Source organism: Dermochelys coriacea, chromosome 21 (genome assembly GCF_009764565.3).
Source record: "Dermochelys coriacea isolate rDerCor1 chromosome 21, rDerCor1.pri.v4, whole genome shotgun sequence".
Classification (NCBI taxonomy): Eukaryota; Metazoa; Chordata; order Testudines; family Dermochelyidae; genus Dermochelys; species Dermochelys coriacea.
In genome coordinates this window covers 12,459,743-12,478,160 of record NC_050088.1, presented here as the reverse complement: position 1 = coordinate 12,478,160, position 18,418 = coordinate 12,459,743, and the positions used below count along the sequence as shown (strand labels likewise).

General features: G+C 46.8%; 1 protein-coding gene across 3 annotated transcripts; it reads right to left on the bottom strand.

Moving 5' to 3' along the window:
• Positions 1-141: 141 nt before the first annotated feature.
• On the bottom strand, positions 142-16,610 carry ETV7 (ETS variant transcription factor 7). 3 transcript variants are annotated; one of them, XM_038379671.2, is made up of 8 exons: positions 16,446-16,610; positions 9,791-9,923; positions 8,615-8,779; positions 5,098-5,220; positions 4,203-4,418; positions 3,181-3,323; positions 2,932-3,032; positions 142-1,809 (listed from the first exon to the last, which is right to left on the bottom strand). In XM_038379671.2, exons 1-8 carry the CDS (start codon positions 16,449-16,451, stop codon positions 1,692-1,694), a joined length of 1,005 nt encoding a protein of 334 aa, XP_038235599.1. In that variant the 5' UTR covers positions 16,452-16,610; the 3' UTR covers positions 142-1,691. The 3 variants fall into 3 exon arrangements, with proteins under 3 accessions (XP_038235599.1, XP_038235600.1, XP_043356306.1); XM_038379672.2 differs by lacking the exon at positions 4,203-4,418; XM_043500371.1 differs by lacking the exon at positions 5,098-5,220.
• Between the last annotated feature and the right edge of the window lie 1,808 nt (positions 16,611-18,418).

Sequence of the window (18,418 nt, the reverse complement as noted above, 5' to 3'; positions counted from 1 at the left end):
TGACCTTCTGGAGTTGAGATGTTGGCAGTTGCAGCAAATGGTCATTGCCTCTACTGTACCTGTTCTCAGTTTACCCAACAAAGTCTGCAGATTTGTCAATCTCTCACTATTCAGTCACCACCAATAAATGGAGAGAAGCAAGACAATCATTGGTGTTTATTCCCTAAATAAGAAGAAATCTAAAAATATAAATGACTATTGTCAGATTAAGTCCTCTTAAAAACCACACACACCTGTTACTAATACCTGAGATTATTAAAAATGAATGAACTTGTAAAACCTAAATTGGCTTTTGCTGTTTGTTTAGGTTCTGCATATGACTCATCTTGGACACTGGGATCAGATTAGTCAGTTTCACTTCCAGGATCTTAATGCAGAGTTGCAGTGTCTCAGTCACAAATACTGCAGGGTAATGTTTGAGTTAATTGCATGGACGTCTAACATGAGAACATGCTTCTGAAGAATGCATGCATCTGAAGAAGTGGGTATTCAGCCACGAAAGCTTATGCTCCAATACGTCTGTTAGTCTATAAGGTGCCACAGGATTCTTTGCTGCTTTTACCGATCCAGACTAACACTGCTACCCCTCTGATACTTGATGACATGAGAACATCTCTCTTGCTGCCAGAATGTGTACAAACACTTTGGGCCAAATGCTCAGGTAGCATAAATCAGCATCACACCACTGGACTTATGGCAATTAATTTTACAGCCGTTGAGGATCTGGTCCATTAGTTTAAGAGAAACAACAAATCAAAAACTCAGATTCCAGTCCCCCAACATTTGGGAAGTTCTGGTCCAAATCTGAAATTTATGGCTGGCCCACTTCTCTAATGTGCCAGATCAAAACCCCAGTTCCAAATGCCCCCTCAGCTTTTGCAGCATGTGGCTCTGAATCCTCCTGCAGTTATCAAGCCTGATTCTTCTCACTTATGTCAGTGAAACAGCTAGCTGATCTGTAATTCTCAAGTGTTTCTATTGTTCATTCCTGTATTGTCACATTGTTTCATTGCCTGCTAATAATGTAGTATTAATAGAGTGAAATTAATTAAATGTGCATCTTAACGATCCCCTTCAGTCTACACACACCTTCACTTGAGCCCTGATTCGGCAAGATACGCCCGTCCAACTTTAAGCATGTGAGAAGCTCTAGTGAAGTCAATGGGACTATTGCATGCTTAAAGTTCCACATGCATGCCAGTCTGTTGCTGCATCAGGGACAAAGACCCTGATTCAGGCAAGCACTTAAGATCATCCCTATTAATGAAAGCACTCAAGCGTTTGCTTATAGTGCTTTGCTGAATAGGGAGGTCCTGCTGATTTGAGGGCCCTCAAGAAACCAAGCCATTTTGAAACTCAAAGAGAGCATTGTCCATAATGTACCAAATTTGATCATTTAAAAATAAAACAGAGCACCTATGAAGAGAACAACCAAGCCAAAGGCCAGCCCACAGATTGATCTCCAGTTACACAAGCCTGGAGAACCATTTCTGTGCATGACCCTTGCTGCTAATGGTCCCTGGATGGCATAGTCTTTGACTAGAGTATGTATTGAAGCCCTTAACTTGCAGCCCAGTCAGGAAAAAGTTGGCCTCTTGTGTCAGGGCACAAGGCATCCTGATTTCATCAGTGGCATCAAAGCTTGTCTATAGCACAGCACGGTCCCACATTAGACCCATGCTGCAGACTTCCTAGGGTGAGACCTCCAGCGTGTCCTCCTTAAAATCCAGTCCTTCCTGCTCCTCACGCTCCAGCTGCTCTAGTTTGTTTGATTTGTCATGTAGTATCTCTCCGTGACTCTTCAGAAACCTGGAATAAAAAACCCTTTTTGGAATTGGCATCACTGGATGGGGGGCAACCAAAATTCCCAATGAGCTCGAGGGGCCTGATCCAGAGCGCATTGAAGTCAATGGGAGTTTTTGCAGTGACTTCAGTGGGCTCTGGATCAGGCCCTTGGAGATCAGGGCATGGAGAAGCTCTCAGAAGATGCTGGGCACCTTACCTGGTGCCTGATTCTGCAAGAGGCTCATTGCCCTCATCTCTTCACCAGGAGTTGAGGGAGCTCAGCCTCTGGCCAGATTGGGCCCATGAGACTAGTCTAGGGATCAAAATCAGAACCTCTGAGCCCAGCTCTTAGACTTCTGTGTTTTGGGCAAAACAGGACCTAGATTTTTGGCTTTGCAGAAAAAAAGCTCACAGCTGAAGCTTTGCAAAACCAAAACCATCCCCTGTGTTTAACTCAACCTGAAGGCCAACTTCTGCTCTCAGAAACATGTGGGCAGCTTTAGTGGGAACTGGGTGTGCATAAGGGTGGAAGTCAGGTTTTGGGCCAGGTTCTGATTTCAGTGAACAGCAGTGTCAATCTAGAGCAATCCCATTTACTCCAGAGTAATTGCACTGGACCGGCATCAGTGTAACTAAGATGAGAATTTGGCTCTAACGTTTTTGGGGAAGCTTTAGGCCCAATGCACTGAGCGCTGCTTCATCTCACAGAATGGATGAAGGCAGCTGAGCAATCTTCCCATTCACTGGTAACATCTCTCTTTATAGGGTCATTTTAGCTGTCTGACTTGTGTCCCCTAAATCAGTGGTTCTCAACCAGGGGTCTGGGGCCCCATGGGGGACCGCAAGGAAGTTTCAGAGGGTCCACCAAGCAGGGCCAGCCTTAGACTTGCTAGGGCCTGGGGTAGAAAGCCAAACCCCCACTGCACGGGGCTGAAGCCCTGAGCCCTGCCACCTGAGGCTAAAGCAAAAGCCTAAGGAATGTAACTTTTGCAGGCCTCCTGTGGCATGGGGCCCTGGGCAATTGCCACGCTTGCTACCCCTAAGGCTTGCCCTTTCTCATCTGTAGAAAACCAGTTGTGGCACAGGTGTTTTTTAGAGCATGTTGGGGAGGGGGGCTCAGAGAGAAAAAGGTTGAGAACCCCCGACCTAAATAACAGCTTCTGTCCTGGTTCCTTTTTGATAATGTTGAGTTTGTAGTAATGTCTTAAAGCTCTCGACATCTTCTCATAAGTCATGTTCACCCGGTTCTGTAAGAATAAAAGACATTACAGTACAAAGCACCCCAAAGGATCAGGCTCTAAAAGGAGGTGAGGCACTTCCCCTTTAAAATGGGGACAGGTAAGACCAGGTACTCAAGAGTTAAGGAATGACCAATTTATTCTCAGCCAGACTTGCCTTATGATTTCCCCAGAGCCTGGCAAGACCATTAGGATCAACAACCCGGAAAATCTTGGCTTCTTTATCTTCCCATTTGATGTATGGCTCGTACCGGCTGTCAGAGAGGAGCTGATAGACATAATCCCAGAGTAACCTGCAGTCTGCATGTTAACAGAGAAGAAAACATTGACCGTTTTAAGCTAGGAAGCGTCCACACAATCTACAGCCAATCAGCAGATCGTATTTATTAATACCCCCTCTTATATAGTGCTTTTTTAATAATCTCAAAGCAATTGACAAAGCTGGTAGGTCTTATTATCCACATTTTACGGATGGGGAAACTGAGGTACAGACTCATTGCTCTGGAACCCAGAAGCATGGGACCAAGCCTCCCTGGCCAGGGAGACTATATAACCCCCACACGCTGTGTAGCACTCTGTCCCTTTCCAGTTGTGGCTGGATCACGTATGGAGGTTGAACCTACTAACTTGGCTAACAGAACTGGTCCTTTTAATGCTGGCAGTAAAGGCTCATGCTCTTAAAACCAGAGGTTCTGGCACTGGATAAATACAGCTGTCACTTCTGCTCTCAGAGTAGGGCAGCATGAGGCAAATGAGCCCTACACACTGTGCTCTCTCCAAGAGATCTTTTGTTTTTGTCTTTAGTATGACAAAGGTTTTTATACTTTTGTACTTAATGCTGTGTGGGCAAGGATACCTAACAGGACCCATCTCTAACTGTATACAGTAATGGTGATAGCCTCAAGTCATCCTGGCAGCTCTAATTTGGCTGCTCTCACTGGACACGAAGCAATATTTTGCAGATGTTCAATGGTAGACAAAGATGCTTCAGGGCCAGACTCACCACTGAGTTTGGAAGCACAGACCTAGATTTCCCAGTGAAACCTCTTGTGTGCCCCTTGTTGGGTGAAAACTTTACCTCTCCAGAAGTTTTATTTTTCAGGCAGCGTGGTTTTCACTGCCTGAGGGCCAGTCTGACCTGTCTGACACAGGCATGAGGCTTTAAAAATTAATACTCACCTGCAATTTTTCCATCGACTGGGGCTGGCGATGTATTGGGAAAAGAACAGATGATCTCTGCCCTGTAGCTGACTTCTGGGCTATGATGAGAGAGGTTAAGTGGTTCTGCTCTACAGGAAGCTTTGTTAGGAGACTTAGGCTGGCCTACATGGCTTGAGCAGCTCATGGACAATGAAGGGATCACAGCTGGGGAAACTTCTAACTTACAGTTCACACCTGCAAGGAAACCCAACACATCCTTCTTACAGTATTTCCAGAAAGACCCTATGAGAACAATTTACCAGTATGATACAGAGCACAGACTGGCTAGGATGGACTCTGCCCAAAGTCCATTCCCCGTGTCTGCTCCAGGTGGATGATGGGCAAGGTTTTCCCGTCACTGATGCTAGTGTAATGCTGACATCACTGCATGCAAGTGGAGAATGGAGTCTATTGGGACAACTTAAGGGAGGGGAACTGTTGCAGAAGGAAGCAGCAGGGAACTGAAAGGGCATTGAGGTGGTGGTAGGGAGCCACTGGCTAGGAGGAGGGTAGATAGTGAGTCATCAGAGGAAGCCAGAAAGGGAAGGTGAAGAATGTCAGATCAGGCTAGGACACAACTTCACATAAGGCATCTAAAAGCTGGGCTTCCAAAATCTGAGGCAATTCAGAATTAGAGGCCATGGCCGAAACTGTCACCCCCCCGCCCCTCCCAGTGACTAGCTGAAGGCTGCAGTCTGAGCTGGGATTAGAACTGGGGACTCCCTGGCCCCACTCCTGTGCTCGGCCCGCTAGGCCTTGCCTCCCTCAGACAGAAATGTAAAAATGCAAATGAGAGCGCTGACAGGTTTGTTTCCTTGACTAACCCCACCCCCACCTCCCACACCCGCTGAAGGCTCCTAAAGACACTCAGTACCTTCCGGATGGCTCTGGATCTGCATCTGTGTTGCCTCCCTAAAGGGTGAATTAAATAAAGGGCTGCACACCAGGGCTCTTCTCTGGGTCTTAATGTACTGGAGTAATTCGTACAAAACATCACCTGTGGGGAAAGGAAAGACAATTGGGTGCATCTGGATTAGTAGGGTCTGAAATGTGTTTAATCACAGCAGTCTGCCTGGGTCAGGGGTACCCTGCGCAGTGAAACAGACATGGAAAGCTAACACACATCCTCTGCTGTCATGTGGTCTCTAACTGCTGCCCAGTCCATCATGGTTTCCAGGACTCTTGTGAAAGTGTCTTGTAGATAAGGCACTAGACTGGGACTCAGCTTCCATAAATGCATAGATTTTTTTTTTTTTTAAGGCCAGAAGGGGCTACTAGCACATCATGTTACACAGGAGGTCAAACAAAGGGTACAGAATTTCACCACAGTCTCAGATCTTCTAGACAGTATCCTTGGACAAGTCACCTGCTGACTCTCTGCCTTAGTTCCCCATCTGCAAAATGGGGCTGATGCCTTTGTCAGTCCTGTTTCATTACACTGTCCTCTCTTTGGAGCAGGGACCATCTCTTACTATGTGCAGGTACAATGCACTAGGCACACCAGCTCTGAGCTGGGTGTGAGCCTCTGGTGCTACAGTAAGGCCAATAATTATGGAGGCTTCTCCATGTGCAAAGCAGAATTCAAGCAGTCCACCACCTGTTCCCTCCACGCTTGTGTATTTCTTGACAGGAGTATCCCACGCTTAGATAGCACCTTGCACCCCCAAAGGACCTCAAACTTTTAACAGACAAATTACAAAGGGTCACTTCACCCACCACTGAAACTGCAGCCACCTCTGGGGTGGAACCAGGGGTGAAAGTAAATCCAATGACTTACCAGTACGCTGGGGCCAGCTCTGGCCCCCAGAAGGGGCAGGGCCTGGGTCGGGGCTGAGGGGGTCAGAGCTAGCCCCCCCTCCTCCTCCTAATAGGTATTAAATAGCCGCTGGAGCAGTGGCAGCAGGGCTCTGGCGGCTATTTAAAGACCCAGGGTGGTAGAAGCAGGGGAGCCCTGGGCCCTTTAAATAGCCACCAGAGCACCGCAGCCACTACCCCAGGGCTCCAGCAGTGGGGCTCTGGAGGCAATTTAAAGGGCCTGGGGCTCCAGCCACTGCTGGGAGCCCCAGGCCCTTTAAATTGCCCCCTGGAGAAGCCAGGCTGCCCCAGTACAGTGCACCGGCTCTTGCCAGTATGCTGTACCGGGGTGTACCAGCTTACTTTCACCTCTGGGGTGGAACACAGCAGCTGTTAACAGTGCATTACAACTCTACACAGCAGTTCGGTAAAGGAAACTTACTATACCTAATTGAATCTGCAGGGGAACTGTGTATGGCCTGTGTGATGATGGCAGACCAGGTGCCAGCTCATGCAAGGTCCCTATATCCCAACTAAACACTGACTGAGTTCAGCTGTGTATTTTTCTGACTCACCTGTGTGTTAGCATTATTTAAAATATTTATTAAATTATAAAAATGTGTTTATGGAATACATGTGAGTTGCTGCATGCATTAATTTCACTTTATAACCTCTGTATCCCATATTGTAAGGTAATATTCAAGCATTTGTATTGTACATCTCTGTAACTCTGTAAATCAGACTGGAGAGGGACATTAACTAGTGTAAAATGCTGGTCTCCAACAGATTGTCCTGGTCAATAAAGCCACAGCAGCTCTTTAATATGGCTTGTGTGGTCGTGGCGCAGCACTGGGAGAGAGCTCTCCCAGCACTTTTTTTTTAAAGAAACAACCTCCTCCACCAGGGGCACAGCTACCAGTGCTGAAACTTGCTGCACTCGTGGGTGTTTTTTCCCCACCCCGAGCGAGAAAGTTGCAGCGCTGTAAAGTGCCAGTGCAGACAAGCCCTAAGGAAGGCCCAGCAACACCAGATGTTTAGGGATCTGGGGCAAAAATTGGGGATTGGTCCTGCTTTGAGCAGGGGGTTGGACTAGATGATCTCCTGAGGTCCCTTCCAACCCTGATATTCTATGATTCTATGAACTAGAGTGGAACATTAAAGAGGACAAAAGACTTTGTTGTTTACTCTTCCCCTGCCCACCCCCATGAAGATGAGTCATGCAAGTGAATTTCTCCTTCAGCTGAGTTTGCAGCTCAGAGCACAAGGGAGGAGGAAATAAAAACCCCTAACTAGAAGGAAATGATTTCTATGCTGCTTGAACACTCTCTAAGGGGCAATATTTTCTAGACCTAAATAAGAGCCCTAAAGGACACATTGAGCTTGCTTATTATAGAAGCTTCTATTACCTTTAGAATCTTAAGATTGGAACTCACCTGCTTAACCTTGGAAATAACTCTTGCTTCCTTTGCCTAGTTAATAAGTCTTTAGGTAGTTTATTCTAGGACTGGGTGCAAGCATGGTCTTTGCTGTGAGTTCTAAAGTGCCATTGACCCGGGGAAAATGGCTGGATCTCTACTGTACTCCATGCTAAAGGAACCACTTAACGTTACAATAAATCCAAACAAAACCCCTGAGAGAATACAGTAGAGATCCAGCCACTTACCCCAGTCCTCCTGGACTGGGAGTAATCTGAATACTGCTGCGATATTTGGTGTATGGAATCATCTATTGCAAAGGTATGCCTACCTGGGTGGCAAAACAGATGGGCAAAACCAAGGGGACTGTCTGTCATTCCATGTTGAGGCTGTTCTAGCACATGTGGTGCTTACACTTGACTGGTTAGTGAAATCTAACTCGAGAATTCAAAACCGGGTTGGGGGGCCTGGTTCTTAAGTCTGCCCTTGGTACTCCTGCTCTTAACCCTCTGCAGAACAGCTTGACAGTGTGTGAAAACATAAGGCAGGGTTCAAAACAGGACTGGATATTTGTATAAATGAGAACATCCAGAGTTATTTTAGATAGCATAAGGGTATATATCTCTCACTTCAGGGGCATATGCCAATCTCTACAGACGGGTCAGGAAGAAACTTTCTCCATAGGCAGTTTCCCCACTGCAGTGTTCTTGCACCTGCCTCTGAAGCATTCCATATGGTACACTGCCAGAGGTAGGAAACTGGACTATATGGATCACTGGTCTAATCTAATTTGGCAATTAGGGATGCTCTTCTTCCCCCCCCCCCCCCCGCACACGCACACACACCTTTTCCTCAGGGCATCCAAAAAAGACTGGGCAGGATTTTGATACTTTCTGTTACTGTCCTTATCTGCATTACCAAGAGGCCCCAAATAGAGATGGGTGCCATGGTACTAGGTGCTGTACAGACATTGTGAGATTATCCCTCCCCTGAAGGGTTGACAGTCTAATCAGACAACAGGTGAGTGGGGAAATTACTTGCCCTGGGTCACACAGCAGGTCAGTGGCAGAGGGCAAACTGAAGCCAGGTTTTTCAGAATCCCAACCCAGTAACCTATCCTGTGGACTGCATTGTACAGTACATTCAGCAGCGTCATTACAAAATACTATTGTTTCCTCTGACCTGAACTAGGAGCCCTGTATCTGAAATCCTCTTTGGTGAGAATGCAAAGGGCTTTTCCGTTCAGTTCAAACTTGCTTTCATCCGTTTGCCGGAGTGAATATTCTTTCTCGGCCCATCTTAGCCAGTGAATCACATCGTCCTTGCTCCACAGTGAGGGCTGGATTCCTGAAACCAAGCCAGAACAATCTCTGAAATAAAGCCCCAGTCTAGAACAGGGGTGGAATGGGACACTGGTCTTGTTCAGCATCAAACTTCCATTCTAAAGGAACCACTTTCTGATTACAATAAATCAGAACAAAACCCCTGAGAAAGAAAATGCAATACAGATGAGGTTGACATGTAAAGTTTGACTCTGGTATCATCCACTTACTCCTAATATCACTGGCTGGGATTCTCGGAGGACTAGGAGTTATGTGCACAGTTATGATAGGAGTTGTGTGCCTAATTCTTAGGCCTGTCTGAAACTCCCAGCCTCTGAGTATAACTAGTACTATCTCATCCCAAAGCACTCGACAGCCATTACTGCATCCTCACACCCCAGTGAGAGCAGTGACTGGCATTAGCCCAGCTTATTTACATGACCATTGAACCTCTAGCTCCAGCTGAGATCCTGGTCCCATTACGCTAGGTTCTGTACAGACTGTAAGAAAGGGTGCCTACCTCAGAGTTCATTTCGCCCTCTGGTCAGTGTTACTTCCCTTTGTCCCCATACTCAGGCACATAAAAGGTAACATGGAGTTTGCAAGCCTGTATCCTGGGAAGGTCCAGGACGTAGGGGTGTGAGGAAGGAAATCAAGGCAGCAGGAACTAATTTATGAGTCCCATTTCTTGGGGGAAAAATCACTTCACTGTTCTGTGCCTCAGTTTCCCCATTTGTGAAATGAAGATGACTTAACCACTTCCAAGGTAACTAATTAATGTTTGTGAAACCAACATGAGCACAGTGTGTACCATTCCCCCTTCTGGTGACTGGTCAGCTGGAGCATAACAACCTGCTAGTGCTATTTTGTTAATGGAGTTACTCCTTTAGCTCCAGTGGTAGAGGTCTTCAGTACAGTAATGAAGATCCAGAAGTCAAATTATGCTAGTGGGCTGTTGCTTTTGCACTGTGATTTATAAAATACCTCCTCAGTAATGTTAATTTGTAGACCATTAAACAAGGCACCATCTACTCACTGAGCCTGCCTGGTAATTTGAAGATTTCGCCTTCACTGATTGGCTGTGAGAAGGCTGCACACCTGGACTGTGATTGCAGTGGTAAGGAAACTGCTGTTACAGGGCTCCCAGAAGAACTGATTGTCTCTTCACCCTGGGGGAGAGAGGTTAACACATCAACTGAAAAAGAACAGCAGCAGCTGTAAATACCCCACTGCTGTGCCCAAGCATGGGGTTATTGGTTTTTTTGCTTTTGTTTAAGCAGTCTCAATCAGTAGCATTATTCTGTTTAATGCAGGTATCCTCAAAAGTTCAGCAAACTTGAGTCTGGTTGGTAGGTGGAGAGGACACCATCAGGGAAAATCCACTGCAGGAACCAGTGCTGATTCAGTTTACGGTACTCTCCTCTGAGTCACTCCTGAATCAGTGCTGTGTTCCTGGAAGTGCCATCTTATGTCCAAGACGCACAGCAGAAGTGCTAACTGTCTGGTCACAGATTCCCCCTCGCTTGCTGCAAGGGCAAGCTAGGGAAGGATTTTTAACCCTGATGTACTGACCAAAAGTCACTTGGGCAATTGCACCTTCTCCCTAACTTCTCCCTAAACTTTAACATTGGCTCTCTAATTCTTCTTAAGCACACCATGCTCACACTCCAGAGATGGAGCAATTGATCTGTGGGATGGAAGGAGCTATAGCTCTATGCCTACATCTAGGAAAGATGGTCTCGGGGATAGGGTGCTGGCCCAAATTCAATTCCTAACCCCACAGCAGGCAGCTTGAGAGATTTTTAGGCAGGTCACTTAATCTACCTTGTGCCTCAAAAAAACCCCAGAGCTAGTATTTCCCTACCTCACTGGCATGTTTGAAGACTAATTGTGTTAATGACACTGAGATCCTCAGGATACCATGGTGATGGCAGCCGTATATTTGTATTCCCTCTACCTCCCTCATCGACTTCAACATAAATGGCAGTTCCTATCCTTTTATGGCCTCAATTACCATAGAGTTCAAGCACCTCACATTCTTTAATGGGTTTATCTTTCCAACATCCCGTGAGGTAGGGCTACCCCCACTTAAATGGGGGAACTCATACACTGCCAGACTAAGGCCCAGATCCTCAAAAGTGGCACCAACTCCCACTGACTGACTTTCCCCAAGGTCCCCTAGGGGGGCTGTGGCAGAGCCTGGAATTAAACTCTATTCTCCACAAGTCCAGATTAACACCATCACTCCAGGACCATCCATCTGCTGTTGGAGTGCTCTCTGTATTCACTGGGAATTGATTATATGGGGTATGCACACCCGGTTCTAATGGACAATCCTTGTTCAGTGCTGAAGGGGAGGGGGGTAATGCAGAAGGTCCCTGCCAGTTTGCTCTTGGAGGAAATACCATCCCAAACCTAGTCTGTCACTTGTGTTAATCCAGAACATGTTTTATTGGCCTAGTGGATAGGGGCAAAGCTGTAGACCTGAGATCCTGATCTTTAGTAATGCTTTTGACAGTCTCACATGGCATCTTCATAAGCAAACTAGGGGAAAAGTCATCTAGATGAACTTACTTAAAGTGGGTGCAAAACTGGTTGAAAGACCATACTCTAGATAGTGGTTTGCTGTCAAACTGGAGGGACCTGATAACTACTCTCAGTGGGGCACTGCAGGGGTCTGTCCTGGTCTACTGGTCATTAATTAATGACTTGGATAATGGAGACTAGAGTGTGCATTAAAAAAAAAAAATCTGCAGATGACACCTAGCTGGGAGGGGTTGCTAACACTTTAGAGGAAAGGATTAGAATTCAAAGCAACCTTGACAAACTGGGGAACCAGTCTGAAATCAACCATATGAAATTCAAGTGTAAAGTACTCCACTGAGGAAGGGAAAATCCAATGCACAATCCCAAAATTGGGGATGACCAGCTAAGTTATAGGGGATCACAAATTGAATACAAGTCAAAAATGTGGTACAGTGGCAATAAAGGCTGATATCCTTCTCAGGTGTGTTATGCCGTATGTAAGACAATGGAGGCAATTGTCCTGCTCTGTTTGACACTGGTGAGATCTCAGCTGGAATATTATGTCCAGTTCTAGGTGCCACACTTCAAGATGTGGACAAATTGGAGAGGGTCCAGAAGTTTAGGAAACTTGACCTATAAGAAAAGGTTACTGAGCATCTTTGGCCTTGAGAAAAGGAGGGGCAGAGGGGAACTTGATAACAGGTCTTCACCTATTTGAAGACTGTTAAGAGGACTGATCAATTGTTCTCCGTGTCCATAGAAAGTAGCATAAGGAGTAATGGGCTTATTCTGCAGCAAGGTTAGGTTATCTATTAGGGAACACTTTCTAACTATAAGGATAATTAAGCACTAGAATAGACTTCCAAGGGGGTTGTGGAATCCAGCACCTGTCAGGGATGATCTAGGTATACCTGGTCCTGACTCAGCACAGGGGGCTGGATTACTTGACCTCAAGAGGTTCCCTTCCAGCCCTACACTTCTATAATGCTATGTTAACAAGAATCAGCAGTGTTCTGCATCCAATCCAATCTATATTGTGAAATGTGCAAGGAAGTAGTCTCCCCCGCCGCCCCCCCCCAAATCCCAGTAATGTGGTTCTAACCAATCGCTGAGCTGACTTTACACTGGAAAAGATTTCACTCCCTGGGAACTTTACTATCACCCTGCAAAAAGGTTTAGACAAATTTTCCAAACCAGACGCTGATTCTGGGTACCTTAATTTCTGGGAACCCAGGTTGAGCCTGATTGGTGGAGGTGCCGCACCCTTGCAATTTCCAGTGGCTTAATTTGGAGTTGTGAGTACTCAGCACCTCCAAAAATTAGGTGCAAAGACAATCGAATTGTGCAGCCCCAAATCAAGGCATACACTTTTCTCGCCTTTACAAGCCAAGGAACATTCAGACTTTAAAGCAAAGATCCTCAGCCACATGCAGTTCCTTCACACAATCAGTATGTGTCACTCTAGTTGAGGCCAAAGATCTGAACTTGGTCTCAGCCAGAATGAATGGAGCACTCATGGGAGGGGCTACTGGCAATGTCAATATTCTAATCTACATGCACAGGGCCGTTCTCCTCTTGACCTGCTGCTTACAAACAGGGAAGAATTGGTAGGGGAAGTAGAAGTGGGTGGCAACCTTGGCAACAGTGAGATGGCTGAGTTCAAGATCCTCACAAAAGGAAGAAAGGAGAATAGCAAAATATGGACCCTGGACTTCAGAAAAGCAGATGTTGACTCCCTTAGGGAACTGATGGCCAGGATCCCCTGGGAGGCTAATGAGGGGGAAAGGAGTCCAGGAAAGCTGGCTGTATTTTAAAGAAGCCTTATTGAGGGTGCAGGAACAAACCATCTCAATGTGCAGAAAGAATAGCAAATATGGTAGGTGACCAGCTTGGCTTAACAGAGAAGACTTCAGTGAGCTTAAACACAAAAAGGAAGCTTACAAGAAGTCCAAACTTGGACAGATGACTAGGGAGGAGTATAACAAATATTGCTCCAGTATGCAGGGGTGTAATCAGGAAGGCCAAAACACAACTGGAGTTGCAGTTAGCAAGGGAAGTGAAGGGTAACAAGAAGGCTTTCTACAGGTATGTTAGCAACAAGAAGGTCAGGGAAAGTGTGGGACCCTTAATGAATGGGAGAGGCAACCTAGTGACAGATGATGTGGAAAAAGCTAAAGTACTCAAGGCTTTTTTTTGCCTCTGTCTTCACAGACAAGGTCAGCTCCACGCTACTGTCTGGGGCAACACAGTATGGGGAGGAGGTGAGCTGAACTCAGTGGTGAAAATAGGTTAAGGAGTATTTAGAAAAGCTGGGCATGCACAAGTCCATGGATCCAGATCTAATTCATCCAAGGGTGTTGAGGAAATTGGCTGATGTGATTGCAGAGCCGTTGGCCATTATCTTTGAAAACTCGTGTCAATCATGGGAGGTCCCAGACAATTGGAAAAAGGCAAATATAGTGCCCATCTTTTAAAAAGGGAAGAAGGAGAACCCAGGGAACTACAGACAGATCAGCCTCACCTCCATCCCTGGAAAAATTATGGAGCAGGTCCTCAAGAAAATGAAGCACTTGGAAGAGAGAGGTGATCAGGAACAGTCAACATGGATTCACCAAGGGCAAGTCATGACTGACCAACCTGATTGCCTTCTCTGATGAGATAACTGGCTCTGTGGATATGGGGAAAGCAGTGAACGTGATATAACTTGATTTTAGCAAAGCTTTTGATACAGTCTTCCACAGTATTCTTGCCAACAAGTTAAAAAAGTATGGATTGGATGAATGGACTATATGGTGGATAGAAAGCTCGCTAGATTGTCGGGCTCAATGGGTAGTGATCAACGGCTCGATGTCTAGTTGGCAGCCAGTATCAAGCAGAGTGCCCCAGGAGTCAGTCCTGGTGCTGGTTTTGTTCAACATGTTTGTTATTGATCTGGATGATGGGATGGATTGCACCCTCAGCAAGTTTGCAGATAACACTAAACTGGGGGGAGAGATAGATATGCTGGAGAGTAGGGATCGGGTCCAGAGTAACCTAGACAAATTGGAGGATTGGGCCAAAAGAAATCTGAGGTTCAGCAAGGACAAGTGCAAAGTCCTGCAGTTAGGACAGAAGAATCCCATGCACTGCTACAGGCTGGGGACCGACTGGCTAAGCAGCAGTTCTGCAGAAAAGGACAAGAAGCTGGATATGAGTCAGCAGTGTGCCCTTGTTGCCAAGAAGGCTAACAGCATATTGGGCTACATTAGTAGAAGCATTGCCAGCAAATCGAGGGAAGTGATTATTCCCCTCTATTTGACACTGGTGAGGCAACATCTGGAGTTCTGCATCCAGTTTTGGGCTCCCCACTACAAGAAGGGATGTGGACAAATTAGAGAGGCCAGCAGAGGGCAACAAAAATGATCAGGGGGCCTGAGCACATGACTTACAAGGAGAGGCTGATGGAACAGAGGTTGTTTAATCTTCAGAAGAGAAGGGGGATTTTGATAGCAGCCTTCAACTACCTGAAGGGGGGGGGGGGTTCCAGGGAGGATGGAGCTCAGCTGTTCTCAGTGGTGGCAGATAACAGAACAAGGACTAATGGTCTCAAGTTGCAGTGGGGGAGGTCTAGGTTGGATATTCAAAGGTGGTGAAGCACTGGAATGGGTTGCTTAGGGAGGTGGTGGAATCTCTTTCCTTAGAAGTTTTTAAGGCACAGCTTGACAAAGCCCTGGCTGGGGTGATTTAGTTGGTGTTGGTCCTGCTTTGAGCAGGGGGTTGGACTAAATGACCTCCCGAGATCTCTTCCAATCCTAATTTTCTATGATTCTATGATCTCTCCTGGGCTTGGTGTCTTCATAACATCCCAAGATAGCCATGCCATTGCATTTGAGCAACAATTTATAACTGCAGTAGAAGATGCACTATTTCCATTTATGGAGTGATTGTGTATTATGAAACTAGGAAGTCTTATACTTCATGTGGACAATGTCTTTAATGTCTAGCGTTAACTGTGCCAAACCAGGAAGAAAGCCTTCTGAAACTGGTTTAATGTTTAGTTGGATCCTTCCAAAATCTCTGCACTTCTTCTTTCAGCAGGTCTGTTAGCTTTATTAGCAGTAGTATAGTATCTGTTTAGGTTTTTTAAACTCAATTTACTAGGAAACAATCCATCATGAACTTCTAACACTTTTTTACAGCAACATGAGGAATGTTTCAGATTCATTCTAAGCAACAGACTACAGGAAAAATAAAAGTGAAAGAGGTTAGCAGGGTAAATTGTGTCTTTCTCTTCTGGAAAGACACTTTCCGACTTTGGGTTTTTCTCTCCCCTAGCTCAACGATATTGCAGCTAGATTTACCCTTTTGAAAAGAAAAACAAAATCCAGGTGGTCAATATTCTGCCAGTTTGCAGGTATTCTTGGGAGACCAGAAAAGCAGCCTTAATTATTGTCCCATTTATTTTCTCCTTTTTTAGAGTGTTTGAGGCTATTTCATTTCCTTAGTTCTCATGGGTTCTCTTCGGGGGGGTCTATGGAGGCTTGCTGCAGACTTAAAAACTTCATAAAACTTACCTGGAAATAAAACCTCAATCCTAGAGTATTCCAGCAGCTCTAAGTTAAGGTGACCTCCTTTAAAGGTTAAATTTGTAAAATTAGGGGGGAGGTATCAAAAAAAAAAAAAAAGTCGTCTCTGCAAAATGCTAGTGTATTGAGCCAGGGCTCTATATACTGAAGTATGATCTAGCCCCCTTGGCCTCCTTCCCCTTATGAACTGTCCCAAAGGAAGGAAGGGGAATTCCAGTGTTCGTTAATTACAGGCTTATACAAAGCAAGGAGGATCAGAATGTTTCAAAGAGATCTGAAGCCTCACCAGCTTGCCAGTGTCTGGGCGGGGGGGGGGAAGGGCAGAGTAGGGGGGCTAGGAGAGCTTGGGGATTTGAGGGGGGGAGCTATATGGAGGGGGGCAGAGACCTATAGCGCGGGACGTGTGGGTGTGTGAGGAAGGGTGCTGGAAGTGTTTGAAGGGGGGGAAGATTGCTGGGGAGGGGGGTGAGTTAGCAGGGCTGTTTGAGGGGAGGGGGTCGGGAAGGAAGCGGGGGGGGGACTAGGGGGAGGAAGGCTGCGGGGGGGGGGTGCAGTGGGAGGTGGGTGGCTGGCGCAGCAGCGATGGGGCTCAGCTCTTACCTGCATTCCAGGTGGAGGTGGAAGGTGCAGCTCCGGCCCCGGGGGGCTCCGCTCCCGCTGCTCCCCGAGCAGGCTGCTCCCCCCCCCCCCCCCCCGCGCAGCCAGCGGGGGAGCAGCGATCCCTTCCCTCCGCCCCGGGCTGCCTGGGTGTGTGGCCGCCGCTCGGATCCTTCCGGGAAACGAAAACGAAACAAACCGGATCTGAGAGAAGCAGGCGCTCGGCTCCGGGGCAACAGCGGCGTCCCCCCCCCCCCCCCCATGCCGCCCTGGCTGCCAGCTCCCGCCCTGGCCCCTGCCAGCCCTGCAAAGTCCCGGGGGCGCCGTGTTGGGTGGAGGGCGGTGGGCTCAAGCTGGCAGGGCTTGTGCCAAACCCTGGCAGTCCCTAGCCCCGGCCCCTCTCGGCTTGGCAGTTCCTAGCCCTGGCGCCCCTAATTGCTTGAGCCCCGCGACCTCTTTCATTACGAATTAAGCACTGCAGGGTGGGCACCAGCTAAGCTGCCCGGTGCCAGGGATTTGCCCTCTCAGGGCAAGAGGCAGCAGGCACTTCTGGGCTGGAGGGTTTTGACAGCCGGAGGCAGGGGGGTGTTTTACAGCCCCCGTCACACCTCTACCCCCATCCGTAAGTGGGTTGTAAATGTGTGTGGCACATGATGGCGACCACCTGCCAGTCAGACATACAAGGTACTTTAATCATACCAGGAACTAGCCTTGCATATCCTTCAGCACCCAGCCCGAATATCCTCGTTATAGCTTCCTGCAAAGTTTGCCTTTCCTCCAACAACGAGTTGGTGGTGGTGGTGCTGCCCCCTACAGGATTAAAGCAGAAGTGCGTCGTAGTGTCATAGTGCCTATACTGCTAACACCTACCCAGGATCCCCCTTTAGCATAAGTGATAGGGGCTTGCAGGCTCTATTTTAGCAGCAGGAAATCTTGGTTCCCCTCAGCGTAGCTCTGAGTGCCCCTGCCGTGCAGTATGGGGGGTGCTGTGAAATCGTAGGCAATGACAGTTGGTTAGTTGCATGTGAAATTGAAAGGCTGTGAATCCTAGCTTCTTGAGGACCAGCTTTGATTTACAAAGGGGGTGTGTAAGTAACTGTCTCTACTGTTTATACAGCACCTAGTACAATGGGGTCCTGGTCCACACCTGAAGCTCCTAGGTGCCAAGATAATACAAACAAGAAATAGCTGGTTAGTGTGTGTCCTCTACTGTCTTCTACTGGATAGCATCAGATCTAGACAACTGTCATAGACCCCCTGCTGCTAGAAGCTAATTGAGATTCCCCTTCCCTTCCGGTGGAAGGGGCTTATCACAAAATCCTTCAGACAGCAGAGAAAGAACTCTGATCTTTTTCTAGAAGTGCTGACCCTTCTCACTTCAGCTAAATGAGAAGGATCTGATTTCTAGTGACAGCTCTTGTGATGTTCTAAGTAGCCATATTACACAGCTCAGTAACTACCGTAAAGTCCAAATGGGGGTCAGAATGTCTCTCAATGTCTAACATGCAATAAACAATGAATCTGTGTAAAAGAATCTCCCTTTATTTATAAGGTTGAGAGAGTTCTGTGTTAATCTGGTCTGTTGATTGATTCCCTGAGCATCTCAACTAGTGTTTTTTACATTTTCAAAGCCGTGTACAACCATTTGTTGGTTTCAGAGTAGCAGCCGTGTTAGTCTGTATTCGCAAAAAGAAAAGGAGTACTTGTGGCACCTTAGAGACTAAACAGATTTATTAGAGCATAAGCTTTTGTGAGCTACAGCTCACTTCATCGGATGCATTTGGTGGAAAATGCATCCGATGAAGTGAGCTGTAGCTCACGAAAGCTTATGCTCTAATAAATCTGTTTAGTCTCTAAGGTGCCACAAGTACTCCTTTTCTTTTTAACCATTTGCTGGGATTCCCTCAGACCTTTTCCACTCAGCTTACCCAGAACAAGCTAAGCCAGCCCTACACCATTAACTGGTTAATCCTCAT